Source organism: Euprymna scolopes, chromosome 7, assembly GCF_053919585.1.
Source record: "Euprymna scolopes isolate OS-2025 chromosome 7, ASM5391958v1, whole genome shotgun sequence".
Classification (NCBI taxonomy): Eukaryota; Metazoa; Mollusca; class Cephalopoda; order Sepiida; family Sepiolidae; genus Euprymna; species Euprymna scolopes.
This window is the reverse complement of record NC_136488.1, coordinates 127,436,131-127,462,973: the sequence shown is the minus strand read 5'-3', so window position 1 is coordinate 127,462,973 and position 26,843 is coordinate 127,436,131. Positions and strand designations below refer to the sequence as shown.

The 26,843-nt window shown below is 32.7% G+C and overlaps 1 protein-coding gene across 2 annotated transcripts in view; it reads right to left on the bottom strand.

Annotated features, from left to right (window-relative positions):
* The window catches only part of LOC145279937 (uncharacterized), a 147,615-nt gene that overhangs the window by 62,032 nt on the left and 58,740 nt on the right, over positions 1–26,843 (bottom strand). For both annotated transcript variants that reach the window (XM_080131521.1, XM_080131522.1), the window contains exons 2-5: positions 11,892–12,032; positions 7,018–7,155; positions 5,092–5,229; positions 845–940 (exon numbers count right to left, since the gene is read on the bottom strand). In XM_080131521.1, the coding sequence (XP_079987647.1) occupies positions 845–940; positions 5,092–5,229; positions 7,018–7,155; positions 11,892–12,032 (513 nt within the window). The remainder of the gene's footprint in view (positions 1–844; positions 941–5,091; positions 5,230–7,017; positions 7,156–11,891; positions 12,033–26,843) is intronic.

Here is a 26,843-nt window from a genome sequence, read left to right as displayed (position 1 = left end):
GCAATCCTTCACGACTGAGACAATTTTTTATTTTTATTCCTTCCCCCAACATTAAAAAGCGACCTTGGTATCCAACTCTGCCCACGCGGGGAGGCAAGTAAATGGGAACATTTAACGCTTTTTTTCTTTAACAACTACAAAAAAAGTTGTTATTTTCTCTTTCAATAATATTTAATGCTACTGCGACTAAACTTCCTTCCTTTAACAACTACAAAAAAATTAATCCAACCAACGATTGGCATGACAAATAACACCTTACTTGCGAACACATCTTTCAAAATTCTTGAAGACATTATCCGTATTAGAAAATTACTCAATCCGGAGAGCGTCCTATATCTTTACCACAATTAACCCATGCATTGATTAGTGCTGCTGCATCTGGGCTCGTGTATCTACCACTTGTCTCTCACTTAGACAAGGCCCCAAAAAGAGTCTCATCTAAAGAGTTTCAAATCTAATAGGTCCCGCACTGTCTGCTAAGCTCTAATCTATGTCCCATCGCCTTAATATCGCATCTATGTGCCTGTTTTATAAGTACTTTACTGGAATCTGCCAAGAAGAAGAAGAAAAAGAGGAAGAAGAAAAAGAAGAAGAAGAAGAAAAAAGAAGAAAAAGAATGAAGAAATGGAAGAAGAAAAAGGAAAAAGAAGATTAAGAAGAATAAAGAAGACGAAGAAGAAAAAAGAAATGGAAAAAAAGAAAAAGAAGAAGAAGAAAAGGAATAAGAAGAAAGAAAACCAAGAAGAAAAGGAAGAAATGGGGGGAGAAGAAAAAGAAAAAGAAGACGAAGAAGAAGCGCAACAACAACAACAACAACGACGACGACGTGTCTTGCCAAACTTACTCTTTTCACAATAAATTCCCCACCATCCGGGTCGGCAGCCCTTTTCACAGATACCGGAGACAGGATTACACAAACGACCCACACAATTGTTGCAGTCTGTTAAAAAAAAAATAAAGCAATGAAAAAAATGGAATTTAATGCAAAAAAATATATTATTTAAAACAGTTTTCGAAAACTATATTAAAAGATGTGGGATTTTTTTTTTTTTTTTTTTTTTTACGACCTGCCTCAGCGTAGTATAAACAACCCAACTTCCTCATGTTAAGAATGGCTTTCTGGGGGAAAAAAAAACACCCCAATCTCGAAAGCTGTTCTTGGCATGGGCAGATGGGGGATGGGATTATTCTGAACCCCGTTCTTAAAATGGGGAGGGTGAGGTGCTTATACACCGCTGGAGCAGGTCGTAAAAAAAAAAAAATACCAAAGATGTTTGTTATGGCATTGCCGGAGCGGAGCGGATATTAAATTGCGAAAGATTCTTCAAGTACATGTTGTTCTTGTAGCCATTTCGAAGTTAAGGAAATTGTGCGATTGTTTTAGACATATTAATTTTTGAAAACCGATTACTCTAAATCGCTGCTATTTACTTGCTCCCCTATGAGGGCGAAGTTACACATAGAGTTCGGTTTTTAATGCGGGTTTAATCCACGTCAACAAAAAATGGGCACTCTGGATTGGGGAAAAAAGTATGAAGTGTTGTTTTAATATTTCGGTAAAGAAAGAATTTTTTTTTCTGACTGAAGATAGGGTACTTAGAATTAAACTTATTTAAAAACCAACAAAACTACAGAAACAATCTTTATGGTGTACGTACTCGTTACGAAACGAAAATGTCATATTCCAAAAATCATGAAAATTTATCAAGTATTTTTTTTAAGTAAGAAAATCAAATTTTATGCCTAAGCGAAACGTAGGATTTCCATCGGTCATATTGAGCAAACAAGAGGGAGACAACTCAATTCGAACTATCGAGATCAAAATCAGCCTTATAATGGATACATTTGGTATTAAAATTGCCAAAAATCGAAATTTTTTATTTTCTTAGTTAAAAAAAAGTATTTGATTAATTTACGTAATTTTTAGAATATGACATCTTCGTTCCGTGACGAATACAAACATCATAAATATTTTTCTGTATTTTTTTTTATAAATGCAATGCAAAATGATCTATACTACAGCCTGATCCTAGCTCGATGGTCAGAGTAGATAACTAGTCTTTTAGGGTACCTCTCTCTCTCTCTCTCTCTCTCTCTCTCTCTCTCTCTCTCTCTCTCTCTCTCTCTCTGTGTGAAAACTGGTCGTCCAAAAAAATATTAAGTCAATTAAGAGATTAAAGTTAATATGCATAAAGTCACTAAAAGTTAAATAGCTGAATATAGTCTAAGGTCCCCTTTTTGATTAACTGCATTCACTTATCCTTGTGTTACTCAGGACCCACACGTTGTATGCAGGCAGTTATAAGGAAAACGACAGACATTTATTTACAGGCATTTCTAGATTAATGTCTTGTCTCTTGTTCAAAAGTCCGATCGTATTCCAATGTGCTTAACAATACTCTGTCGCGTCGAACATGTGGTACCCTGTCTTTGTCTACTCGCGAGCCTGTCTGTAACTCGTCAATTTCCGCTCTCTCCCTCTCTCTCTCTCTCTCTCTCTCTCTCTCTCTCTCTCTCTCTCTCTCTCTCTCTCTCTTACACGCATACACACACAATATATATATATATATATATATATATATATATATATATATATATATATAACAAACGCTCTCCAAAATATACATATACAAGCTTGAATATTTTGTAAACATTATGTCGTAAACATAGCGTGTGTGTCTCTCTCTCTTTCTCTTTCTCTCTCACTCTCTCTCTCTCTCTCTCTCTCTCTCTATCTATCTATCTATCTATCTATCTCTCAATAAACAAATGTAAAGAAAAATAAACAATGAAAAAAAAACAAATAAATGATCAATTTCTGTCCCTGCCGCTCGAGAAAGTTGTGTTATCGTTTTTTATTATGGAATAACTTAAAATCAATTATTTCTTAACAACTTTTGAAAGATAAAATCATAAATTTTATAGAATTAATAACACATATAGCGATTAGAACACGCTAATCGAATGCTGCCTTGAGCGTTCGTAAATGTGTATTCGGTATTTAATGTATATTCCGGAATTAAATCTCAACCAATCAAATTTGCCGGAAAGCGTGACACACAAAAGAACACACACGCTATCGTATTAATATATAAATGATAATAATTTACTTATCCGTACGTCCAGTGTCACAACAAAATATAATCAGCGCAAACATAATTCATGAGAAACGAATTACCTCCATTTGTAGTCGCTCGCTCGGTAAAAATCCTTAAAACCATTTCCTCTCCAAAAATTATCAAAAAAAAAAAAAAAACTGGCTGCCTGTTTACGGTTTTAAATTGGCCATTATATTTAATAATTTAAAAGTCATGTTGAAAGTTGACTGTAATTATTTTTTTATTATAGTTTATTTGTAAAATTAAAAAAATGTGCAATTGAATTGACATCTGTTCCTTTATAATTTATATAAAATAATTATTTAGAAAAACACAAAACAAAACAATGTGTTGTGCGTTTAATTTTCATTAAGAAATCTAATTTTTTAAAAAAAACAATTCATTTTAGTTTTAAAAGGTTTAAAAAGTATTTGCTAAAAAATTGTTTTAAATTCGTCGTTTTTTGTTTTATTTTAGTTTTTTTTATCATTTTATTCATGTGTTTTTAAAAATTTTAACTACCGTGGAATTTCTACGGGTTCTGCTAATAATAATAATAATAATAATAATAATAATAATAATAATAATAATAATAATAATAATAATAATAATAAATAATAATAAACAATAATAATAATAATAAATAAATAAATGATAAACAATAATAATAATAAATAATAATAATAATAATAAATAATAATAATAATAATAATTATTATAATAATAATAATTATAATTATAATAATAATAATAATTATAATAATAATAATAAATAAATAATAATAATAATAATAATAATAATAATAATAATAATAATAATAATAATAATAATAATAATAATAATAAATGTGGATGTTTGTGTGTGAAGTATATACGGTAATTGCAGAAAAAGCCAAACGAACAAACTAATTTTAACAAAATTGATTGACACAAGGCCATAATTTGATTTAATATTTCACTTCAAGTACGGACAATATCAAGAATAAATAAGATGCACCAACAGAGTCAATATTTGTACATCAAATGCCATGTATAAATACTGACTCTGTTCATTTACAATGTGTATTATCTATATATTAATGCGATAGCGTGTGTGTAATTTTCTGTGTCACGCTTACACCCGGGTCGTTTAATTGTCATGTACTTTCATTTCTTGTCATAAATAATCTTACCAAGAATTCTTTATAAGTTTTGGTTTCGGTTTCGATGTAAGCTGATGGCATTTAACTCATCTATTTTTTTTTATAAATAATTTTATCAAGTTTCTTCATAAGTTTTGGTTTTGGTTTCGATTATAACTGATGGCACTCCAGTAATCTACTTCATTTTTATGAATAATTTTATCAAAATTTCTTCATAGGTCTTGGTTTCGGTTTCGACTATAACCGAAGGAACTCAAGTTATATATATATATATATATATATATATATATATATATATATATATATATATATATATATATATATATATATATTTCATAAGTTTTTGTTTTGGTTTCGATTCAAACTAACGCATCCAAGTTATATGGATATATATATATATTTTTTAATCGCAATTTTATAATATATAAACGTCGATAGAACATTAACTCTATAATAATAATATATAAAAAATCTGCAAGAATTAAAATATCATATTTAAGCGTACTTTACGACCGGGCTTTGCCGGGCGTTCGCGCTAGCTTAGATAAATACTTTTACACTTTTACCAAAAAAAAGCTACAATAATATCAGAGCGTCTCAATTTACACTGAACTCAACATGTCAACACAGAATGTCAACATCAATATATTACATATAGAATTAGTCCCCTGTGGAATTTCCACAGGTCTCTCTGGTTGATAAAGCACTACTTGGCACGAAATATTGAATGCAATTATGACGCTTGTTTTGTTTAAGTCAGTCCCTCTATTTTGCTTTTCCTCCGATAATGTCTCACGTGACGTTGATGAGTATTGTGTAACAAGCTGATACTAAATGCAAATGGTCGTTACCTTTATCGCATTTGGATCCATACCATCCTCCCCGGCATCCTCCGCTGCATTCTCCTGTGGCAACATGACACGGCTGGTCGCCATGGCAATTTCCGCATTTATATCTGCATTCCTGACCGTATGTATAACCCTCACAGGCTATTAAACAAACAAACAAAAAAATCATAAATCAGTGAAGTCATATTTAATATAACTTACTTCAGCTTATAAAATTATGTATCGATGAATCAATTTTTTTATAAAATTGATTAATCTCTAATATAACAGTACGTGATATGTCTCCGTTTCGATAGATGTATCTATAAATAAGCTAATTCATAAAACACCATAGTACTTCGCACTAGCTGTTCCTGTTCGGCACTGCTCGGGGGGGGGATAAATAATTCAAAATATATTAAAATATAGGTGTGTGCGTGCGTGTGCGTGTGCGTGTGCGTGTGCGTGTGTGTGTCTGTTTTTTGTTCTCTTTCTTTATTTATGCAATAGTGAACTTTGTAGATCTTTTCACATCGCACTCTTTTTCGCGCCACAAACACAACAAGTGTATTTTTTAAATACCGTACTGGTATTTTATTTTCTTCAAATTATTTCTCCCGAAGAAATATTGAAATAAAGACGAAATGTTGATGAACATATGGTTTGATTTGTTCCTTTTTCATCTCTCCATGACGTCGGCATATTATTTCCATAATTTTCATATATATATATATATATATATATATATATATATATATATATATATATATATATATATATATATATATATATATTGGTGTTATCAACGATCGTATGGTCAATGTTTAGGTTAGGAGATTCACGTAGTCGCGCGTAAATGTTATATAAGGGTATGTTTTCTCCGTGATAAAAGCGTTGTTAAATACAAATTCAAAATGTAAGTTTAGTAAGCAAATTCAACACAGTCTTTTTAAAAATAAACCAACCTGTATTTGTTTATAAATCAAAATAATACATTATGTTTAGTTACGTACGCAGACAAAAAATTTTTAGATGAGATGTGGATGCTTGTATTATATTGATTAATCGGACTATTATTCTTATCTTGGGTGTTAATAGCACAACGTTTCGGTCGCTGCAACCTGCGACCTTCGTCGGGTGTTGAGGACATGCTTATGGGTATCGATCCACTGTTTCGTAAAACACCCTTTTTCACTAATATTAACAATTAGTATGGATATCCGGAAAAATTGATCCATAGGAAAACCTTTAACAAATATCTTAGTGACCCCCTGATGATTGAACCTTCTTTATGATCTACGGACCCACCCTCAAACAAACGGTTCGAATTCTTGTATTGCAGAGCCAACCTTCTTTTTACTTAGTAGGAAAAGAAGTATGTTTTCAACACCCGAAGAAGGTTGCAGGTTGCAGCGATCGAAACGTTGTGCCAATAACACCCAAGATGAAAATAATAGTCCGAATAATCAACATAACACAAAAATAAATGCCGTTTGGTTGCGTAAGTTAACAAAATTTTCCATTGAAACTATATGTATACCATTTTGAATTACACATGTTCATAGAGGAGCAACTAGGCTTATAAAAAAGAACTTTAAAAAGTACATAGCAAGCATACCCGGTGAACCAAGTGCAAGTGAAATACAAACGATTGCACTGAAAGGGACGGCTATAATCCTGAAAAGATCTCTTGGTTGGACTCACTAAAATAAGGGTAAATGTCAGACATCTGGTTGAATGTCCCATCCCCTAGAAGAAAAAGTTTAAGAAAAATGAAAAAAAAAAAAGATATCTATGACGTAAGATGTCAAAAAAATTGTACTTCGTCAATTTGGGGATTACTAGAATGCCCAGAGATATCGTATATATCTGTGAACACGAAAAATGGTATACATATATATTTTATACCCACGGGTATTCTTCTCGCGTACATTTGCTAATACTACTAACCTTTATTGCATCGAGCTCCAGTCCATCCAGCTATACAGCCGTTCTTACAAATCCCAGAGACCCGGTCACATGCAATGTCGTTGTAGCAGTGACCACAAGCCGAGATACAATTGGGGCCATATTTAAAATCGTCACAATCTGTAGAGAAACGAAACGAAAAGCAAAATAAAATAACATTATTAATTATAAGTAGTTAAAGTATACAACAGATTGGTGCATATTGTCGCATGCATTAATAAAATGTAATAAAACGAATCATATTAGTTCCTCGGCTGTTTATTTATTTCGACTTTGACCATATGCATATGTATAATGCAATACAAGTACCTGGGGGGTTTCATAATATCACTTTGTATTTGACGTTTCTAAATTTTTGAGATGAGGATTGGTTATTTATATTATTATTCATCAGACTACTGTTCCCATCTTGAGTGTGATTTTCATAACGTTTCGGTCGATATAACCTCCAACCTTCTTCAGGTGTATCTTGTCGAACTCGGGAATGTTTCTGTCGAACTCGGGAATTTGGACGGAATTTCGAACGGAACCATTTATTTACTTCGCGGGGGTAGCTTGCTCTTGTTCCATCAGTCATGACTGGATAGAGGTCCTAAGTAATTCGCAAATGTATATTTCGGTAGCCCACACTGACGATTGAACCTTCAACCTTCAGGAGAATATCACTTTTACAATTGATTGAAAATTACTTAGGACCTCAATCCAGTCATAGCTGATGGAACAAGCGCACGCTACCCCCGCGAAGTAAATACAAGGTTCCGCTCGAAATTTCGTCCAAATTTCCGAGTTCGACAAGATACACCTGAAGACGGTCGGAGGTTATATCGACCGAAACGTTGTGAAAATCACACTCAAGATCAGAACAGTAGTCCGATGAATAATAATAGACACTTTGCATTTGTTGCATATATTAAGCGAAAGGGATAATGGGATATTCGAGGCTTAAATTTTTAGGGAGAACGTATTTAGGTGTTATTCTTCTCAAGTACACACACAAGGATAAAGATAAAGAGAAAAAAGGGCAATAATTAAGAAACGGTTAAATTTACATATACATACACACTTTCTCTCAGATAGATTGTTTGTCATAGAAAAATATAAGAGGAGTATAGGAAACGTGAAGGGGCGAAAAACAAAGACATGTTTACTAAGTAAAATATTACACAAATCTCTCATTACAGTCAATAAAGAATATGGATTGCTCACCGCGAATACAGCATTAAACCTATAAAAGTCAAGCTGTTAGCAGCCGATCAGAGCTACACCCGTTTGAGTGCCCGAGTACCCGAGTACATAAGAAAATAAAGACAGTTCTATATTCCCTACGTGGATTAAATAATTATTTGTTTTACTTCTAATACAGACGAGTGCATTCTGTCGTTGTCTCGTTTGATTCAAGGGAGATAACTTAGAATCAATGCCGATTTCTCGTATCCGAGAATTTCAGTTTTCTCTTCCCTCAGTGTTTGGATCGCAGATGGCTTCTCAGACCAATCTGAGCATGGAATTTGTGTGGACAGAGAAGGCAAGCAATGCTTGGGAGGGGGCAGGGTTGTTCAGCGCGATTTTTTCTTGCTTGTCTCTTGATCTCCACCAACTACAGCCGTTCTGCTGTGTATCCTTTGGTAACGTGTGTGATGGATTAGCGCCACAGGCGCGGATCCTGAGCTGTTGCTTCCCAAATGTGAAGATATATATATATATATATATATATATATATATATATATATATATATATATATATATATATATATATATATACCAGGTTTGAGGTGTTCAAAAGTCAGAACTAATGAAGACAACAAGGTTGTTAAATAGTGCTCAATAAAAAGAGCAAAATATTTTTTATTATTTGGGGTAAACAGTTACATATGGTCGCTACAAATAGCCATCTGTTTCAGTCAAAGAGACTTCATCAGGCGACCTTCGTTGGGAAATTATTTTGCGTGTAAATCAGTTAATCTTTTGTAATCATAGCATTTGTTTGCTTCCAAGAATTAATACTAGTTCACATATTACCATAGTGATCATCAATTATTTACTGTGAAACCTACTCATAAACAAAATAGTATTTTATATCATGGTACCCAGCAGTGTTGACTAAACAAAAAAAAAAAACAAGAACAAAAGCGTGTTTAGTATTAGACCTAATTTTTTTTATTCCAAATTAATCTGGAATAAAAATTAGATTCGATATCAGGTTACATAAACCATGTTAGTTGTCCAAAAGGATGTTTTATAAGTTTTTAAAGTAAACATCTGAAGAGTACGTGATTAAATATGCAGCAATAACATAATTTTGCAGATTTGTTAGTCGTAATACAAACAGTATTGTAATCGATATATATATATATATATATATATATATATATATATATATATATATATATATATATATTGCCTTTCCAACGACGCTGATGAGCTCTATCAATTTCATATCAGCCACAGATGGCTGATTCAATACAATGAAATCGCTGGTTCGTCTTTGAAATATTCATATATAGTTTTTAAATAAATATTTGTATTTTCAGCTGTCACATTTGCGATCGAGCACTTTATTTGATTTCTTTTCATCGCTTCCTGACACGCTATATATATATATATATATATATATATATATATATATATATATATATATATATATATACATATATATTTGTATATATATTTTTTTAATTATTTTTAAAACAGTCTTCGTATATATATATATATATATATATATATATATATATATATATATATATTGTGTCAGGTCATGTCATATGCTACTGGTACCATGTAACCCAGTACTACCTGCCTCATGGTCGGGTCACCGGCGACTAAACTGGTTCCCCCACCAGACTTGTTTGGTGAGGAGGGTGGCTAGTCTCCCTGAAGGATTAAAAACAAGACCTTCCAAAGGGCGAATGAACCCTTTTTGGGGGTCAACAGCCAACTAGCACCATGTGTGTTTGTGTGTTGGGGTGGAGAGGGCTCCAATAAGCCGTGGTGAAGGCAACCTTTCTAGGAGAAGCAAATCTCTGATTCAAAAAACCATAAAGCGGGAGACCAGTACCCGCATTAAGCTGGTCTGCAGTTTAATTTGTTGCTGGCTATCTTGCTCTTGCTTGTTGCTGGATCTCAACATTTTTAACCGAGAGAGAGACTTAGTTTCTTGTTAGCAGAACCATCCGAGTTCATATTGTTCTCCATACCTTGATTTGATTCTACCATTAAGGGTAAAATTTAAAAATATTTTTTTTTTATATATCTGAAAAAGTATTTATATTTTTTAATAAAGTCTCTTGATTTTTGAATAAAGTCTTTTGATTTTTGAATAAAGTCTTTTGATTTTTGAATAAAGTCTTTATATTTTTGAATAAAGTCTCTTGATTTTTGAATAAAGTATTTATATTTTTGAATAAAGTCTCTTGATTTTTTAATAAAGTCTCTTGATTTTTGAATAACCCTGTATTAGATCATGTGATCGATGATGCAGAAGTCATTGCAATAAAGGGGACGTTTACCAAATATTAAATTGTGTTGATATTTTATTCACAATCAAATATTGCTCCTTAATCTAATGATTTATCTAGTATTTTATTTCTTTTGTTCTGCTTAGTGTTTATGTTTAAGAAAATTATTTTGTAAATACTGCACAATGACGTTGACACAGCGGTTCTCGCAAGATCGCCGAAGATTAGCAACGATAAGCCTGGCCAGAAACAGATGGACAACCATTTGAGAAGGCTGTATGTAGGCGCCTAGTTGTAGAAATGCACCCCCGAATCCAGACGGAAAACTACCGTCTTTACGTGTCTTCCCGAGATTATCATCGGTCGCCAACGCTGTTAAAAACAGCGGGGCAGCTGATGATAATGATGATTATGTAAAACCTAGGCGGAAAAGAAAATGAAAGAAAATATGATGTCTTAGCCAATGTCTTCATAACGCGACCGGAAGTCAAAAGCGTTAAAATTAATCGAAGTCAATCCAATGGGGACTATGACTTGCGAAAATGTCGGCAAAAAAAAATCCACTCCTCTTTGTACAAAACGACCGCGTTTATGGTGAAGGAATGAATGTATTTGGCCCGTTTTTCGATATTTGTTGTCCGAGGCGCCGAGCTTCAAAATGATACCGATTTTGTCAGGATTCGTCGCTTCTGTCGATAGTTTTTACGAGACATACATACATACATACATACATTTAAACAGACAGGTGTAATTTGTATTATAGATGTTTTTGTTTCAATATATTTTACCTTTTCTAACTCATCCCAGTGTCCGTTTTTCTTAGTGACCTCTTCCAGGACCACAACAATAATATCTCATGATATCGTGATATATTTTCATATATTGCACTAAATGAATTTTCATCCGTGGACGAGTTTATGCTGTGAATGTTTATCTGTTGTTTTTATTAGTTTATAATTTATCCAACATTTGTAAATATTTGAAATTCAAAAGTCAGTCCAGAATAATGTGATTCATATACAAATACGTACTATATGCGGTAATATCTCAAACATATAGAAAAGTTTGAGAATTAATGGAAGTTTTTTAATGGAAATCGATTCAGACAAGGCCTGAAGCCACTTGACATAAAGAGCAAAAAAAAAAAAATACGACTTCAAATTCAAAAGCTAGCCAACGAAGATTCCGAACCAGAAAACAGCATTCTTTCCCACTTTATGAAAAACATCGCTCATAGAATGCAAGGACTAAATGACAAAAATAAGGAAAGAATGAGTTACACGGTTGTTTAAAGTAAACAAATTACTATACAATTTATCCCAAACCAATTTTTACGTTGACAATTTCTAACACGTGTTCTAATGGCGAGCGGAAGATGGCGGGTGTGCAAATAAAACTTACTTTTTTCACATCTCGTTCCGTAATGGCCGGCCTTGCATCCTCCCACGCAAATCCCAGTTTGTCCCTTGCATCCCATGCGACAGAAACGACACCAAATATGTTTACAGTTTTCACCTTGGCAACTGGTGATGATGGCAGCGTCTGTAAAGCAGAAACAAATATCTTGATAATATACAATTCGCACACAAACATCTATAATAATAATAATAATAATAATAATAATAATAATATACATGCGTTGTTCTCCATCTTATCATACCCTGTGTGTCCGGAAATTATATTGAAAACCGACCCATTTTGGCACAATAGTAAACGTGTTCAAATTTGAATTAAATTTGATCCATAATTATTGTATCAAATAAAGTAATATCAACGTTGTTTTTTTTTTGTTGTTGTTTTTTTTTATGTATTCATCTAGTTTTTCTTCTTTATTTACGTCATTTATTTATTTACATCATCTGCTTTTCGTCATATATATATTTATGCTATGCTCATATTCCCCTCCTCTTATATTGGTCCCCCTACTACTACTACTACTACTAATAATAATAATAATACCACTTTTACTACTACTACTACTACTAAAAATAATAAAAATAATAATAATAATACCACTTTTACTACTACTACTACTAAAAATAATAATAATAATACCACTTATTCTACTACTACTACTAATATTATTACTACTATTACTTTTTATATTTCCTTTCTTCACGGCGATTCTCACATCATCCACTTTTCTCCATCATATAAAACATTCAATGTGCAAACATGTAAGCAATATCATCAGTTTTAGTAATCACCATAATAGTAAGAGTGTTCGCTAGTGGGTCGGGAGACCGGGGTTCAGTCCTTGATCGAATTATACCAAATAATTTTGTTAAATAGTACTTGATACCCTCTTGCTAAACACTCGGCATTATAAAGGGATGATCAAGAGCAAGTGGAGCAAATCTAGAATAGAGTGGCGCCTTCCATGCACCTCGTTTTAGCAGCTAATAAAAAGGGAGCCTTCGAGTTCGCCTCGTCTATAGTCGACCGCTTAGCTTTAAATTGAAAACAAAGTCCTACGACTTTGTCCTATGACAAATTCCTATGACTTTGTTTTCAAGATCCAAAAATATTGAGTACAAATTTACGAGGGAGATAATGATGGTCTTAATGTTGTATAGGAGTTGTTGTTTTATTATTGAAAATAACGTGGAGTTTGCGTCAAGAGCGGACATCCATAAGAAGGAAAGACGACGTTTTATTTTGTTACTTGAAAATGAAAAATTATATTGGGAAAAATTATATTGGTAATATATTGGTAATATATTAGTAAAATTATATTGGTAATATATTGGTAATATATTGGTAAAATTATATTGGTAATATATTGATAAAAATTATATTGGTAATATATTGGTAATATATTGGTAATATATTGGTAAAATTATATTGGTAATATATTGATAAAAATTATATTGGTAATATATTGGTAATATATTGGTAAAATTATATTGGTAATATATTAGTAAAATCAGATTAATAATATATTGGTAATATATTGGAAAAATTATATTGGTAAAAATTATATTGGTAATATATTGGTAATATATTGGTAAAATTATATTGGTAATATATTGGGAAAATTATATTGGTAATATATTGGGAAAAATTATATTGGTAATATATTGGTAAAATTATATTGGTAATATATTGGTAAAAATTATATTGATAATATATTGGTAAAATTATATTGTAATATATTGGTAACATATTGGTAAAAATTATATTGATAATACATTGGTAAAAATTGTATTGGTAATATATTGGTTAAAATTATATTGGTAATATATTGGTAAAAATTATATTGGTAATATGTGGGTGAAATTATATTGGTAATATATTGGTAAAAATTATATTGGTAATATATGGGTGAAAATTATATTGGTAATATATTAGTAAAAATTATATTGGTAATATATTGGTAAAATTATAATGGTAATATATTGGTAAAAATTATATTGGTAATATATTGGTAAAAATTATATTGGTAATATATTGGTAAAAATTATATTGGTAATATATTGGTAAGAATTATATTGGTAATATATTGGTAGAAATTATATTGATAATATTTTGGTAAAAATTATATTGGTAAAAATTATATTGGTAATATATTGGTAAAAATTATATTGATAATATTTTGGTAAACATTATATTGGTAATATATTGGTAAAAATTATATTGGTTATATATTAGTAAAAATTATATTGTTAATATATTGGCAAAAATTATATTGATAATATATTGGTCATAATTATATTGGTAATATATTGGTAAAAATTATATTGGTAATATATTGGTAAGAATTATGTTGATAATATATTGGTAATAATTATATTGGTAATATATTGGTAAAAATTATATTGGTAATATATTGGTAAGAATTATATTGGTAATATATTTGTAAAAATTATATTGGTAATATATTGGAAAAATTATATTGGTAATATATTGGTAAAATTATATTGGTAATATATTGGTAAAAATTATATTGGTAATATATTGGTAAAAATTATATTGGTAATATATTGGTAAAAATTATATTGGTAATATATTTGTAAAAATTATATTGATAATATTTTGGTAAACATTATATTGGTAAGATATTGGTAAAAATTATATTGGTAATATTTTGGTAAAAATTACATTGGTAATATATTGGTAAAAAATATATTGGTAAAATTATATTGGTAAAAATTATATCGGTAATATATGGGTGAAATTATATTGGTAATATATTGGTAAAAATTATATTGGTAATATATTGGTAAAAATTATATTGGTAATATATTGGTAAAAATTATATTGGTAATATAGGATTTAAAGTTGCAAGAATGGCACGAACAACCAAATTGTGGATCTCGTCGTCCCACCAGTTCACAGAGTGAAGATCAACAAGATAGAAGGACTCAACAAAATCTTGGAGTTTGTCAGACATCTGGAATAAATATAGAACGTGAAGAAAGAACACGCTGTACCAATACTTTTAGAGACAATATCAACAATTCCAAAAAGTGTGAGAAAAGAAAATAAGAAATTGGAATCAAAGGGAATAATTGATGCACTAAAATGTACGGTCCTGATTAAAACCGTTTACATATTAAGAAAATATCTTTACTTGGTACTCTTTCAACATCTAATTATAAATAGCACTAATATTTGAGTGTATTTTGACCCTCGTAAATGATGACACCTTAGTATATAAAAAACCCCAACAAATTACACTAATTAAACACATGAGTTAAAATAAAGTAACCATAGCATATAAATAAAATTAACGATGTAATATATCAAGTTCGACCCAATTGAGCTGACCGTTCAAATCCCATGGAGGAAACCCTTCCGTTCGAATTTAGTGTGTCACAAAATAATAATTCTTCTGTAATATTAATGAGTGTGTAGGTGTGTTTGTTTTTATGTCCGGCTACAAGTCAAAAACGGAAAAAAATAAGTACCCACAAATTTAGTAGTTTTTGGACCGACGTTTTCCCGGATGAAGAATATTTGAAGTTAAAAAAAAATCATTTATTATTTGACCCAAAACGTTTGTCGGCAAAATAGGAATCCATTTTCCAGCTATTTAATGCAATAACTAAGAGGCAATAACACTAATTTTTTTTAATCAAGAATTTACATCGACTCATTCCTCGAGGAATCTATAAAACTCTGTGTGTGTGTGTGTGTGTGTGTGTGTGTGTGTGTGTGTGTGTGTGTGTGTGTGTGTGTGTGTGTGTGTGTGCGTGTGTGCGTGTGTGCGTGTGTGTGTGTGTGTGTGTGTGTGTGTGTGTGTGTGTGTGTGTGTGTGTGTGTGTGTGTGTGTACAGAGAGAGAAATGAGCTGGGCGAAAAATCAAAATACGGTTTCATGGGTCTTCAGTGGAAAATATCATTTCCTCAATAACAATATATATAATTAATTAATTATAAATTATATAAATAATATATATATATAAATTATATATATATAAATATAATATAAATAATATATAAATTATATATATAAGTATAAATAAATAAAATACCATTTCCTTAATAACAATATATATGATACATTATATTTCCCATGAGTTTGTATATATATATATATATATATATATATATATATATATATATATATATATATATATATATATATAGCATAATCGCGTTGACACACCGGTACTCGTCAGATCACCGAAGTTAAGCAACCTTGAGCCTGGTTAGTACCCGATGGGTGAACATGTGGGAATTTTAGGCGCTGTATGTATCTCGGCATTTGTTTCCAGTCGTCCTGAACATATACTCCACTAGCTACAATGTCGATTAAGAAGGATGTAGTTGGAGATTGCTCACCTCCTACCACAAAAATATGCACGCGCAGGCATCCTTATGGTAGGTACCATAGCCTGTTAAAGATTGAAGGAGCCTTATATATATATATATATATATATATATATATATATATATATATATATATATATATATATATATATATATATATATATGTATAAGGAATGTAAAAATACCAGCGGTGGTTGACGTTATGTTTTGAGAAAAATAGAAAAACCGAATGAAATTATTAAAATAATCAACGTTTCGTTTTTCCTTAAATATTTCAACAAAATGAATAAGTTTACAGGAGAAAAAAAAATTTTAAAAAAATGTACATATTTATTTTAACGCATTTTTAAAAGTGTATATATAGACATCGAACAACCCAACCTTCCCATACGCACACATGTTTGTCCTTCCCGACAAGGGTAGGATTCAAAAACTGTCCTCTTTTTCGTACGATCTATGACTTTTTCTCTTTTTGCATTTTTACTTCAATTATCCTGGAGATGTCCTCTGAAATAAGGACGAAACGTTGATTATTTTAATAATTTCATTTGTTTTTTTGTATTTTTCTCAAAACATATATATATATATATATATATATATATATATATATATATATATATTCATTCTATTTCTTTCTGTAACGATTGATAAGTTTGTTTTTCTTAATTTTTCTTCGTTTTCATTTCTTTTTTAACTGAGGCATTATATTTTTTTTCTTATTTTCTTTGTTTTTGTTTTTTTTTTAAACATTACCCATTTAGGCATTATTTTATATGAATACTAGAAAGTGTACCTTGCGTTGATCGGTAACAAACGTAACGTTTAATTCCTTTTTAAAAAATGAAGTAAAATAAAAGGGAAGGAAACTGAGACGTGTGCATGCGAGTATTTTGGTTTTCCAAACAGTTCACTTCTTGTAAGTAAACAAAAAAAAAATACTCGAGCTGAGATCGAAACCAAAACTTAAAGACAGTGAGTCAAGTACGATAACCATGAAACCAGCTTGTTACAATCTTCAAAAAGCGTTTTTAAACCCCGTTAAACAGTTGAAAAACAAATAAAAATCAGACGGCTCCCCTCACCCCATACACCAATTTTTCGATTTTTTTCCCCTTAGCAGCCTTCTTTTTTTTTTACACCGGAATCACCACTTATCAAGGCCCGGAGGCCACTCGAGGATAAGTGTTAACGGGTATACATTAGTCAATGTGATTATAGCGTAGCAAACATTAGTAGTGACAATTTTGTAGATTGGATTACTTAGGGGGACGGTTCATCAAGAACTTGTTTACGTTGGACTTGAAGACAATCAGTTTGTAGTCAGCTGGAGAGAAGGCAATCGGAAGAGAGTTCCGCAGGCGTGCAGTTCTAGGAAGGAAGCTTTGTTCGTGGAATCTACGTTTAGGTTTAGGCACAGGCAAATTATTGATAGTGGTTTCGGCCAGACGAGTGTTTCTCATGAAAGTCTGAAGCTCAGATAGATTGAAGCTCAGTCGAGCACTTGCCATAAAAATAACGATAAAGCAGAAAGAGGCTCGTAATGTGTCTTCTGTGGGAAAGCGGACGAAAACAGATTAAAAAGTTTTTTTTACATGTCTGAATACCTTATATACCAAATTTAAAAATCCTTCAGAATATAAGCTGAGAAGTGTCCTCACACGCATACAGTCTCATGTTTGTAGATATATAGATTAATATTAGTGTGAACACTAGCGAAGCATTTTTTTTTTCGACATTTTTCACGGAGAATGTACAGTCGCATTATGTATATTTTTTATGGTTATTGATTCACGATATCCTTATCATGCCTGCAAACCCAATGATATTATTGTATACCAATTATCCTTCTTCTACGATAATGGGTATTTTATTTATCATCTTCGTTATTTATGCGGTCTTTCGGCCTTTTCATAATAACATATGAATGTGCACACACACACAAAAAAAAAAAAAGATACTGGTGTGAAATCAACAGAAGAGCGTATCATCTTACTACGGCCGGCCTGTGTGACTTGAAATTACCAGATTCAGAAATCGATAAAAACACACGCATTCACTCGCTACAGCACCCTACAAATTATGACAGCGTTCGTATATTGGTTGGTTGGTTGTTTTTGTTTTTTTTTTTGTTTTGGCATATCAACTCTTTTCGGGTTATTTAATGCCGAATCCAAAGATTTTGAAGAAAATTTTTTTAATAGAATGCATTTGTTGTTTTCAAGTCGGTTTCTATTTAACCCATAGTTGGGACCCTAACAGGTACTACCACTCCGGGTCAGAGTGGACGTGGGAGCAATGGTAATTAAAGGGTGGCTCCACACTCCCCAAAGCCCGCAAGCTGAGGCCTCACCATCGAATATAGTTTAAGGTCATATCAGGACTGCGTACGTATATCAATAACTAGCCTGGGTGCCCGGCGTTGCCCGGGTATTTGGAGGTGTGTGTTGAGCAAAACAAAAAGTGGTAGTAGGTAGGCAGGCTCGAACCCATGAATGTGGAAAGGTGTTAAAAAAAAACGGGGAGGGAATCAAAACAAAAGTAGGCAGCCAGGGTGAAGAGAGGTGTTAAAAAAAGTGGTAGTAGGCAGGCAGGCTCGAACCCGTGACGCGAAGGCGGAAAAGAAAGTGAAAGAAAATCTGACATCTTAGTCGATTTCTCCATGACGAGACCAAAACTCGAAAGTGTTGAGATTAATCGTCAATGAAAAATTGGTGTATGATGGTGGGGAGGGGGGCATCTGATTTTTATTTGTTTGTCCACTGTTTAACGGGGTTTGAAAACGCTTTTTTAAAGATTGTAGCAAAGGTCAGGTGACGATGACTTGCTAAAATGTCGGCGAAAAAATCGACCCCCTCCTTATACAAAACGGCCGAGTTTAGGGTGAAGGAATTAATTTCTTTGTATCTTCAAAGTTGATATAGAAAGAAAAAACAAGGAAATAAAACGTCTCATTATGAAAATAGATGGAACGATTTCTTTATGAATTCATTTTAGATTGGGAAAGAGGGTTTGCCTGACTTGCTATTTGTTTTATGCTTTCCTCTAAAGACGTTTACAATTAGTTTTTTACTTGCTAGAATTTATGTGACGTAATATATATATATATATATATATATATATATATATATATATATATATATGATGATTGCAACGTCTTGTCAGACGAGTGCCACTCCATCAGACACTTCAAGTCCATAAGCCCCAAAATGGCTTCCATCGCCACAGGGCCATTTTGATAGACAAATGCCTGAGGGAGTATCTATACACAGATGATGTTACAGAGTCTTAGCTTTGTACGATAGCTAAGTCTCTCTCTCTCTCTCTCTCTCTCTCTCTCTCTCTCTCTCTCTCTCTCTCTCTCTCTCTCTCTCTCTCTCTGTTCAAAATGTTGAGATCCAGCAACAACCAAGAGCAAGATAGCGAGTAACAAATTAAAGTGCAGACCAGCTTAATCCGGGTACTGGTCTCCCGCTTTCTGGTTTTTTAAATCAGAGATTTGCTTCTCCTAGAAAGGTTGCCTTCACCATGGCTTACGGGAGCCCTCTCCACACCAACACACACATACATACAAACACACACGGTGCTAGTTGGCCGTTGACCTCGAAAAAGGGTTCATTCGCCCTTTGGAAGGTCTTGTTTTTAATCCTTCAGGGAGACTAGAGGCCCTCCTCACCAAACAAGTCTGGTGGGGGAACCAGTTTAGTCGCCGGTGACCCGACCATGAAGCAGGTAGTACTGGGTCACATAGTACCAGTAGCATATGACATGACCTGACATATATATATATATATATATATATGTGTGTGTGTGTGTGTGTGTGTGTGTGTGTGTGTGTGTGTGTGTGTGTGTGTGTGTACACATGTTATGTAATGGATGGCTGAGACCATCCGATACATAACTGAAAAGAAAAATTTCTTGAAAAAAAGATAATAAAAGATTGGAAAGATGGGCATCGAATAATCGATTGTCCACCAGTCGAAACGAAAAAATAATTACGTCGTAAACAGAGAAATCGGACGACGATTTTTTTTTGTTTACAAGTGACATCCCTTGTAAGATTGGAATGTATATGAAGTTAGCATGAGAAATGGATTCAAATGTATAAATAAAGTCAATAGTCGGTCAGCTGAAGAGAAATCAGTCACGATGTCTCTAGGTCAAGAGGCGGCGAAAGATTGTCAAAACGTGACCAGCAGACGCGTGCACCATTATCGAGCAGAGTGATCGACAGGTAGCGTGGAGTGGAAAAAACCAAGCAAAAACAAATGCTAATATAAGAGGTGATTTTTGGAGTCCAAAAAGAGAGAAGCAGAAGAGAGGAGAAGAGAGGAGAAACAGAAGAAGAGAGAGACGCCGATAGGAGACGTGCGTTTTCGAGAGCATAACGTTCCCACACCCCTCTCCATCACTGAAACGACAGTAAGTCCCACTGTTACATTTTGAACTATTAAAAATCTCGATGTAAAAGAACGAGAAAAAAATAATTTCAAAACAAAATATATTTTTATATAAAAAGCCAGCGTGTCTTACGTCTTGATTTGGTATGCTAAGTTACGTCTGATCTTTGTGTGCATGTTAAATTTCTTTCAGTCGGAATCGTTATTTTGACAAGCGGGTGACAGCTGAAGAAAGCCGAGACAGAAAAATGCACAGTCAACGGGGAAATAACTCTGCTGTCTTAGCTGTTACGATAACAACCAGAAATCTAAACAACATAGACGATCAATAAAAGACGGCTATTTGGTTTTGTTGCAGCGGGGAACTTACTAACAACGACCGTTCCCAACCTAGGGGTCCTGGCGCTATATAATACACACCCACACACACACACACACACACACACACACACACACAAAATCTTCATTACATGGATTTTTCTATCAAATATTTTTTAAATAATTCTTAGCATGAACTTTCTATATTTTTATATTTTTGTATTTTTTATATTTTATGAGTAAAATTCATGTTTTCTTTTAGTTTCATTTTAGGTATATTTGGTAAAAAATACAGGGGAAAGTGCTCAATACGTTAGTAGAGCTTAATATGTTTTTTTAATTATTTCAACCTCGGGAATTTTTACTTAAATAATTACAAGTTGTTTCAATAGACAGGCCAATGAATTATCTTGCCGATCTCATCAGACGATCCAATATATCTATATATCTATAAAAGTGAAAGTGTCTGTGTGTGTGTCTGTGTGTCTGTCTGTGTACATTTCCCTAGGCAATAACTCTGTCAATTTCAGTCTATAGACTCGAAATTTGATATACTGGGTACTTAGATTTGGGAAAATCTTTCTAATTCGTTTTTGGCTGGAAATTTGGCGATTAAGTATCAAAATTCAACGACTTAACCTTTGAGAACTCTACCAAACTCCTACGACAATTTTGGGTCTAAACACTTGAAATTTTAGATATAGGTTCCTTGGACATGGATTTAACTTAATAACTTTATTTGATCCCAAAACAATAAATGTTAAAGGGTCATAATAGGGGTCAAAGTTTTAAAAAAATTGACTTCTGTGGTCTCTACCAATTTACTCAGACACGTTCTGGTCTAAACATTTGAAATTTTCCATAAAGAGTATTCAGATATAGGGCAAGCTTTTTAATCGGTTTGGGTCGAAAATTTGAGCTACCAATATATAAATGTATGTATGTTTGCATGTCTGCCTAAAACTTTCGACAGAGGCGACGAATTTTCACAAGATCAGTATCGTTTTGAAGCTCGACCTTTCAGACGACAAATACCGAAAAATTGGCTAAAAACATTAATTTCTTTATCCTCAACTAGGCACTTTTCTACAGGGAGAGGTCGCTTCTTTTCACCGATATTTTCGAAAGTCATCCCCACTTTTCGACTGTCTAGCCTTAATTTAAAATTACGTCACTTACGGTTTGGCGGTGGTCGTGACAGCAAAGACGTCAGGTTTTTTCCGTTCTTTTCCTCCTTCGCTGTACAGGTTCGAGCCTGCCTTCTTACTACCACTTTTTTTTTTTTTTTTGCTCAACATACACATCCAAACACCCGGGCAACGTCGGGATGAAATGCTAGTATATATATATATATATATATATATATATATATATATATATATATATATATATATATATATATATATATTATCCGAGGTTAAAATTTTCCAGAGATAAAGTAACCAACGAAGTTTAACGAGGTAAACACAAGAGTGCTTAATACCGAAGTAGGGCAAGGTATACTTTCTGTTTGTTTTTATATAAGCAGTAATATGTCACAGTGCTTGTTTCTGTCAATAACTAGTAACTAGACACCTCTTCAGGCGTTACAGCTTTTACGAAAGCAAAGTTTGCAATGAAAATATCAGGTCTTCAGCGTCATAGGGAATTAATATCAGATCCCGTCACATGTTGTTAAAATTAGGAATAAGATTTGGTGTGGATTATGGTCTGTGTTGAATTATAGAAATAAAGAGGAAAAGATGGGGGTTAAAACCAAACAAAGATAGAGATAATAAATGACTGTAAAGAAAGCTATATGTATGCGTGTGTGATAGCCGCCTTAAATCTTAAACATACTAGAGCGTATAGAGTTAATTAGCAGGGGAATGTAAATTTAACAAATTGTTGAAATATCTATGTTGTGTAGCGGGCGTTCATATCAGAGACACATAATACAGAAGATGATAATGACATTTATTTTCTGTTTACATCACGACGACGACGACTGTGACGATTTCTGAGGACTTCATATTATTATTAATACGGAGCTGAGACATTTATGCAACAGATCTTGTTAACACAGATAGAAAGGAGATATACTATTGAAGATGGCGAAGGGGACACAATATTTTGATAGAATTATACAAAGTTCGTTTACAAGTTGATAGACAAAACACATTTACCTTTTCCTTTTCGTGAAATAACGACAGACAAAAGTTTACAAATATAGATGATTCTTTATTCGTACCAGCTGGATGATGATAATGGTCAGGGATTCAAGCCTATACGACTACATGGTTTCCTCTCCCCCTCTTTCGCCTCGCAGGGGCATCAGCTCTCATTAAGTATCTTTCCGACTCTCGTCCGCTACTCTGACTCTCTTCTAACTAACTTCGAACCCTGTCTCAATATATTGGGAATCTCCTTTCTTGATGACGTAAAAGCATGTTTCGCCAAGTGGAATTCATTCACGTTGATTTTACCTATGTATGTCCAAATTGCATTGTATCATTTAACCTATTTGTTAATCATTATTTCTAAACTGCATTGTTCATAACTAACTCTGACATAAATAATATTTAGTTATTTCCAAGAACAATGATAATCTTTCTAAATTCCTAGGATTTCAATATGTAATTTTTTTAAAACTTTTCTGACTGGGTTCGATTCTAACCTTTTCTAAATATCATTTTCAACTTATCTAGTTTGCTCTTTTGCTTACTGAGGTATGTAATGAAAATATCAGGTCTTCAACGTCATAGGGAATTAATATCAGGTCCCGTCACATGTTGTTAAAATTAGGAATACGATTTGGTTGTGTGTAAAGAAACCCAAATAGGAGTGTGGATTGAATTATAGGAATAAATAGGAATTATTTAATCGGAATTATTCCGTTATAAAAATGCTTTTAATTTAACTCGAAAGTGTACAACCTACTTGCTTATACCCACTTCACCACTACCACCATACATTTGTAAAGAGATTTAAAAATAGGGGAAAGAATGGAAAAGACGCAAAGAAGAAAAGAAAAAAGGAAAAATAGAAAGAAAGGAAAAAAGGAAAAACTATAATTAATTTTTTGGTAGTGATTTTTTTCGAGTTTTACATTTTTTCCCCAAGTTGTTTATATAAGCTAAACGCTAAAAAAGTGGTCGACTATAGTCGAAGGCGACCCAAAGACTGTCTTTTTGATTAGCAGCTACACTAAAGTATAGGGGAAAGTGCCACTTCATTTCCAGGATTGCTCCACTTGCCCTTGATTACCCCTTTATAATGCTGATTGTTTAGCAAGAAAGATCAAGTACGAATTCTTTTTTTAATTATTGGTGTGACTCGACCGAGTATTGAACACCGGTCTTCTGGCCTATTAGCAAGCACTCTTACCGTTATGCCGAATAGTAAAACTCTAATAATATTGCTTACATGTGTGCATGTTGAATGCTTTATAAGATGGAAAATGATAATTGCCGTGAAGAAGGAAAATATAAAAAGTAGTAGTAGTAGTAGTAGTAGTAGTAGAAACGAGCATCTATGTATGTATGTATGTATGTATGTACGTATTTCTGTATGTATGTACATGTGTGTATGTGATGTTTTTCATTCAGAGATTATATGATTTACTCAATAAAATTGGCGTTTTATTATTTTAATCTCCCTTATTATATAAACCTCATACGGTTTTTACACTCGTAGAAAATTTATTGATTCTCATACCATTTAAAAATAGTATCTTTTTATTTTATTCGGTCTAACATGTTTGGCAGAAGGTCAATACTTGCGGCTATCAACAACGTAAGAAACATAGTCCATATCAATTAATTGAACAGGCTTCGGCCGTCGAAGACGGCCTCGAAAATGACCCGGGCAATCCCTCCGATCCTCGAAAATTAATCATAATGGATTATTTATACTCGTCAAACAACGGACCCATGCACGGAGGAAGAACAACATATCGGGTTCCGTCGTTGTAGCGCCACAAGGGATCAACACTGGGAAGACAGACACTGTTTATGTTAGTCTGGAGGACGAGGGCCGGCGGCGAAGAGTGACGATCCACAAATCCTGGGTAGCCATTGTGGCTGCAGATAAGATGTGACCTCTGGAATAGTGTGATCGTATAGACTCCAGAGATCTTAGTCTACGACATAGACAAAAGACAAATGGAGATTGTCACTTAGTTGTACACACACATAAACACCGATGCACACATATATATATACATATATATATATGTATATATATTTATATATATACGTGTGTGTGTGTGTGTACAACAGACTGACATGCATATGAACACGTACATAAATAAGAGAGTGTGAACGTACATGCAACATAAATAACTGAAACACACACACACACATGTATATATATATATAAATATATATAATATATATATATATATATATATATATATATATATATATATATATATATATATATATATAAGGATTAGGAGTAAACTTTATTAAATTATAGATAAGGGCAATAAGAAAGAAACTTCTATAGACCATGCCATTTCGAAGCTAAATGTTTCCCTGCAATAGAGGTGAGAAAGTCGACATATATATATATATATATATATATATATATATATATATATATATATAAAGCTGACTGAAACATGCTCATGACTGTGTAGCAACATATTAATGCTTATGTAAAAACAAATAAAGAGTATATATTTATATCTATCTATCTATCTATTTATCTATCTATATATATATATATATATCTATAGATAGATAGATAGATAGATAGATAGATAGATAGATACCCGTTCACATATACCTTTCATGATAAAGCTAGAATCCAGAACTAGATAGTTCTAGCTTTATTGTGAAAGGTGTATGTGAACGGGTATTTATATATCTAGCTATAACCTCTTCTTAATGTCTAATATATTTTATGCCGGATACTACCAGCTATTACTGTTTTGGAGTGGATAGTGTAGTATCTACTCTACTATGATAATATTCTGGCAGAAATTACCGCCTTCCTTGGGCGGACAATGTGGAGCATGTTCGCTCATAATTTTATCATATTATCAGGCATTACCGTCTCCCTTTTTGAGGGGGAAAATCCACTCAAGCTTTATTTTCTTTATTTACATTTGTCCGGATAGACTCTAGTAAGAATCTCTCTCTCTCTCTCTCTCTCTCTCTCTCTCTCTCTCTCTCTCTCTCTCTCTCTCTCTCTCTCTCTCTCTCTCTCTCTCTCTCTCTCCCCTCTCTCTCTCTCTCTCGCTCTCTCTCTCTATCTCTCAATATATATATATATAGATAGAGAGAGAGAGAGAGAGAGAGAGAGAGAGAGAGAGAGGGGGAGAGACAGACAGACAGACAGACAGACAGATTCTTACTAGAGTCTATCCGGACAAATGTAAATAAAGAAAATAAAGCTTGAGTGGATTTTCCCCCTCAAAAAGGGAGACGGTAATGCCTGATAATATGATAAAATTATGAACGAACATGCTCCACATTGTCCGCCCAAGGAAGGCGGTAATTCCTGCCAGAATATTATCATAGTAGAGTAGATACTATACTATCCGCTCCAAAACAGTAATAGCTGGTAGTATCCGCCATAAAATGAGAAGATAATGCCTGTAGGTATGATATCATGATAATAGAACAGATACTACACTATGAAAAGAAAGAGAATGCGAATATAATCTCATAACACCAGAACTTAAAAATCCGTGAAACAAACTGAAACATTCACAAAATCCGAACAAGGCAATTATTTTATATTTGTTTTTGCCATTAATAAGTTTGGCTTAAATGTATTTAGTTATTTATTTTATTATAATTATTATTGTTCTAAGTTTTTTTGGGGTTTTTTTAATCTGTAAATATATTAAAAACGCACTCAGAAAGGCACCCAGT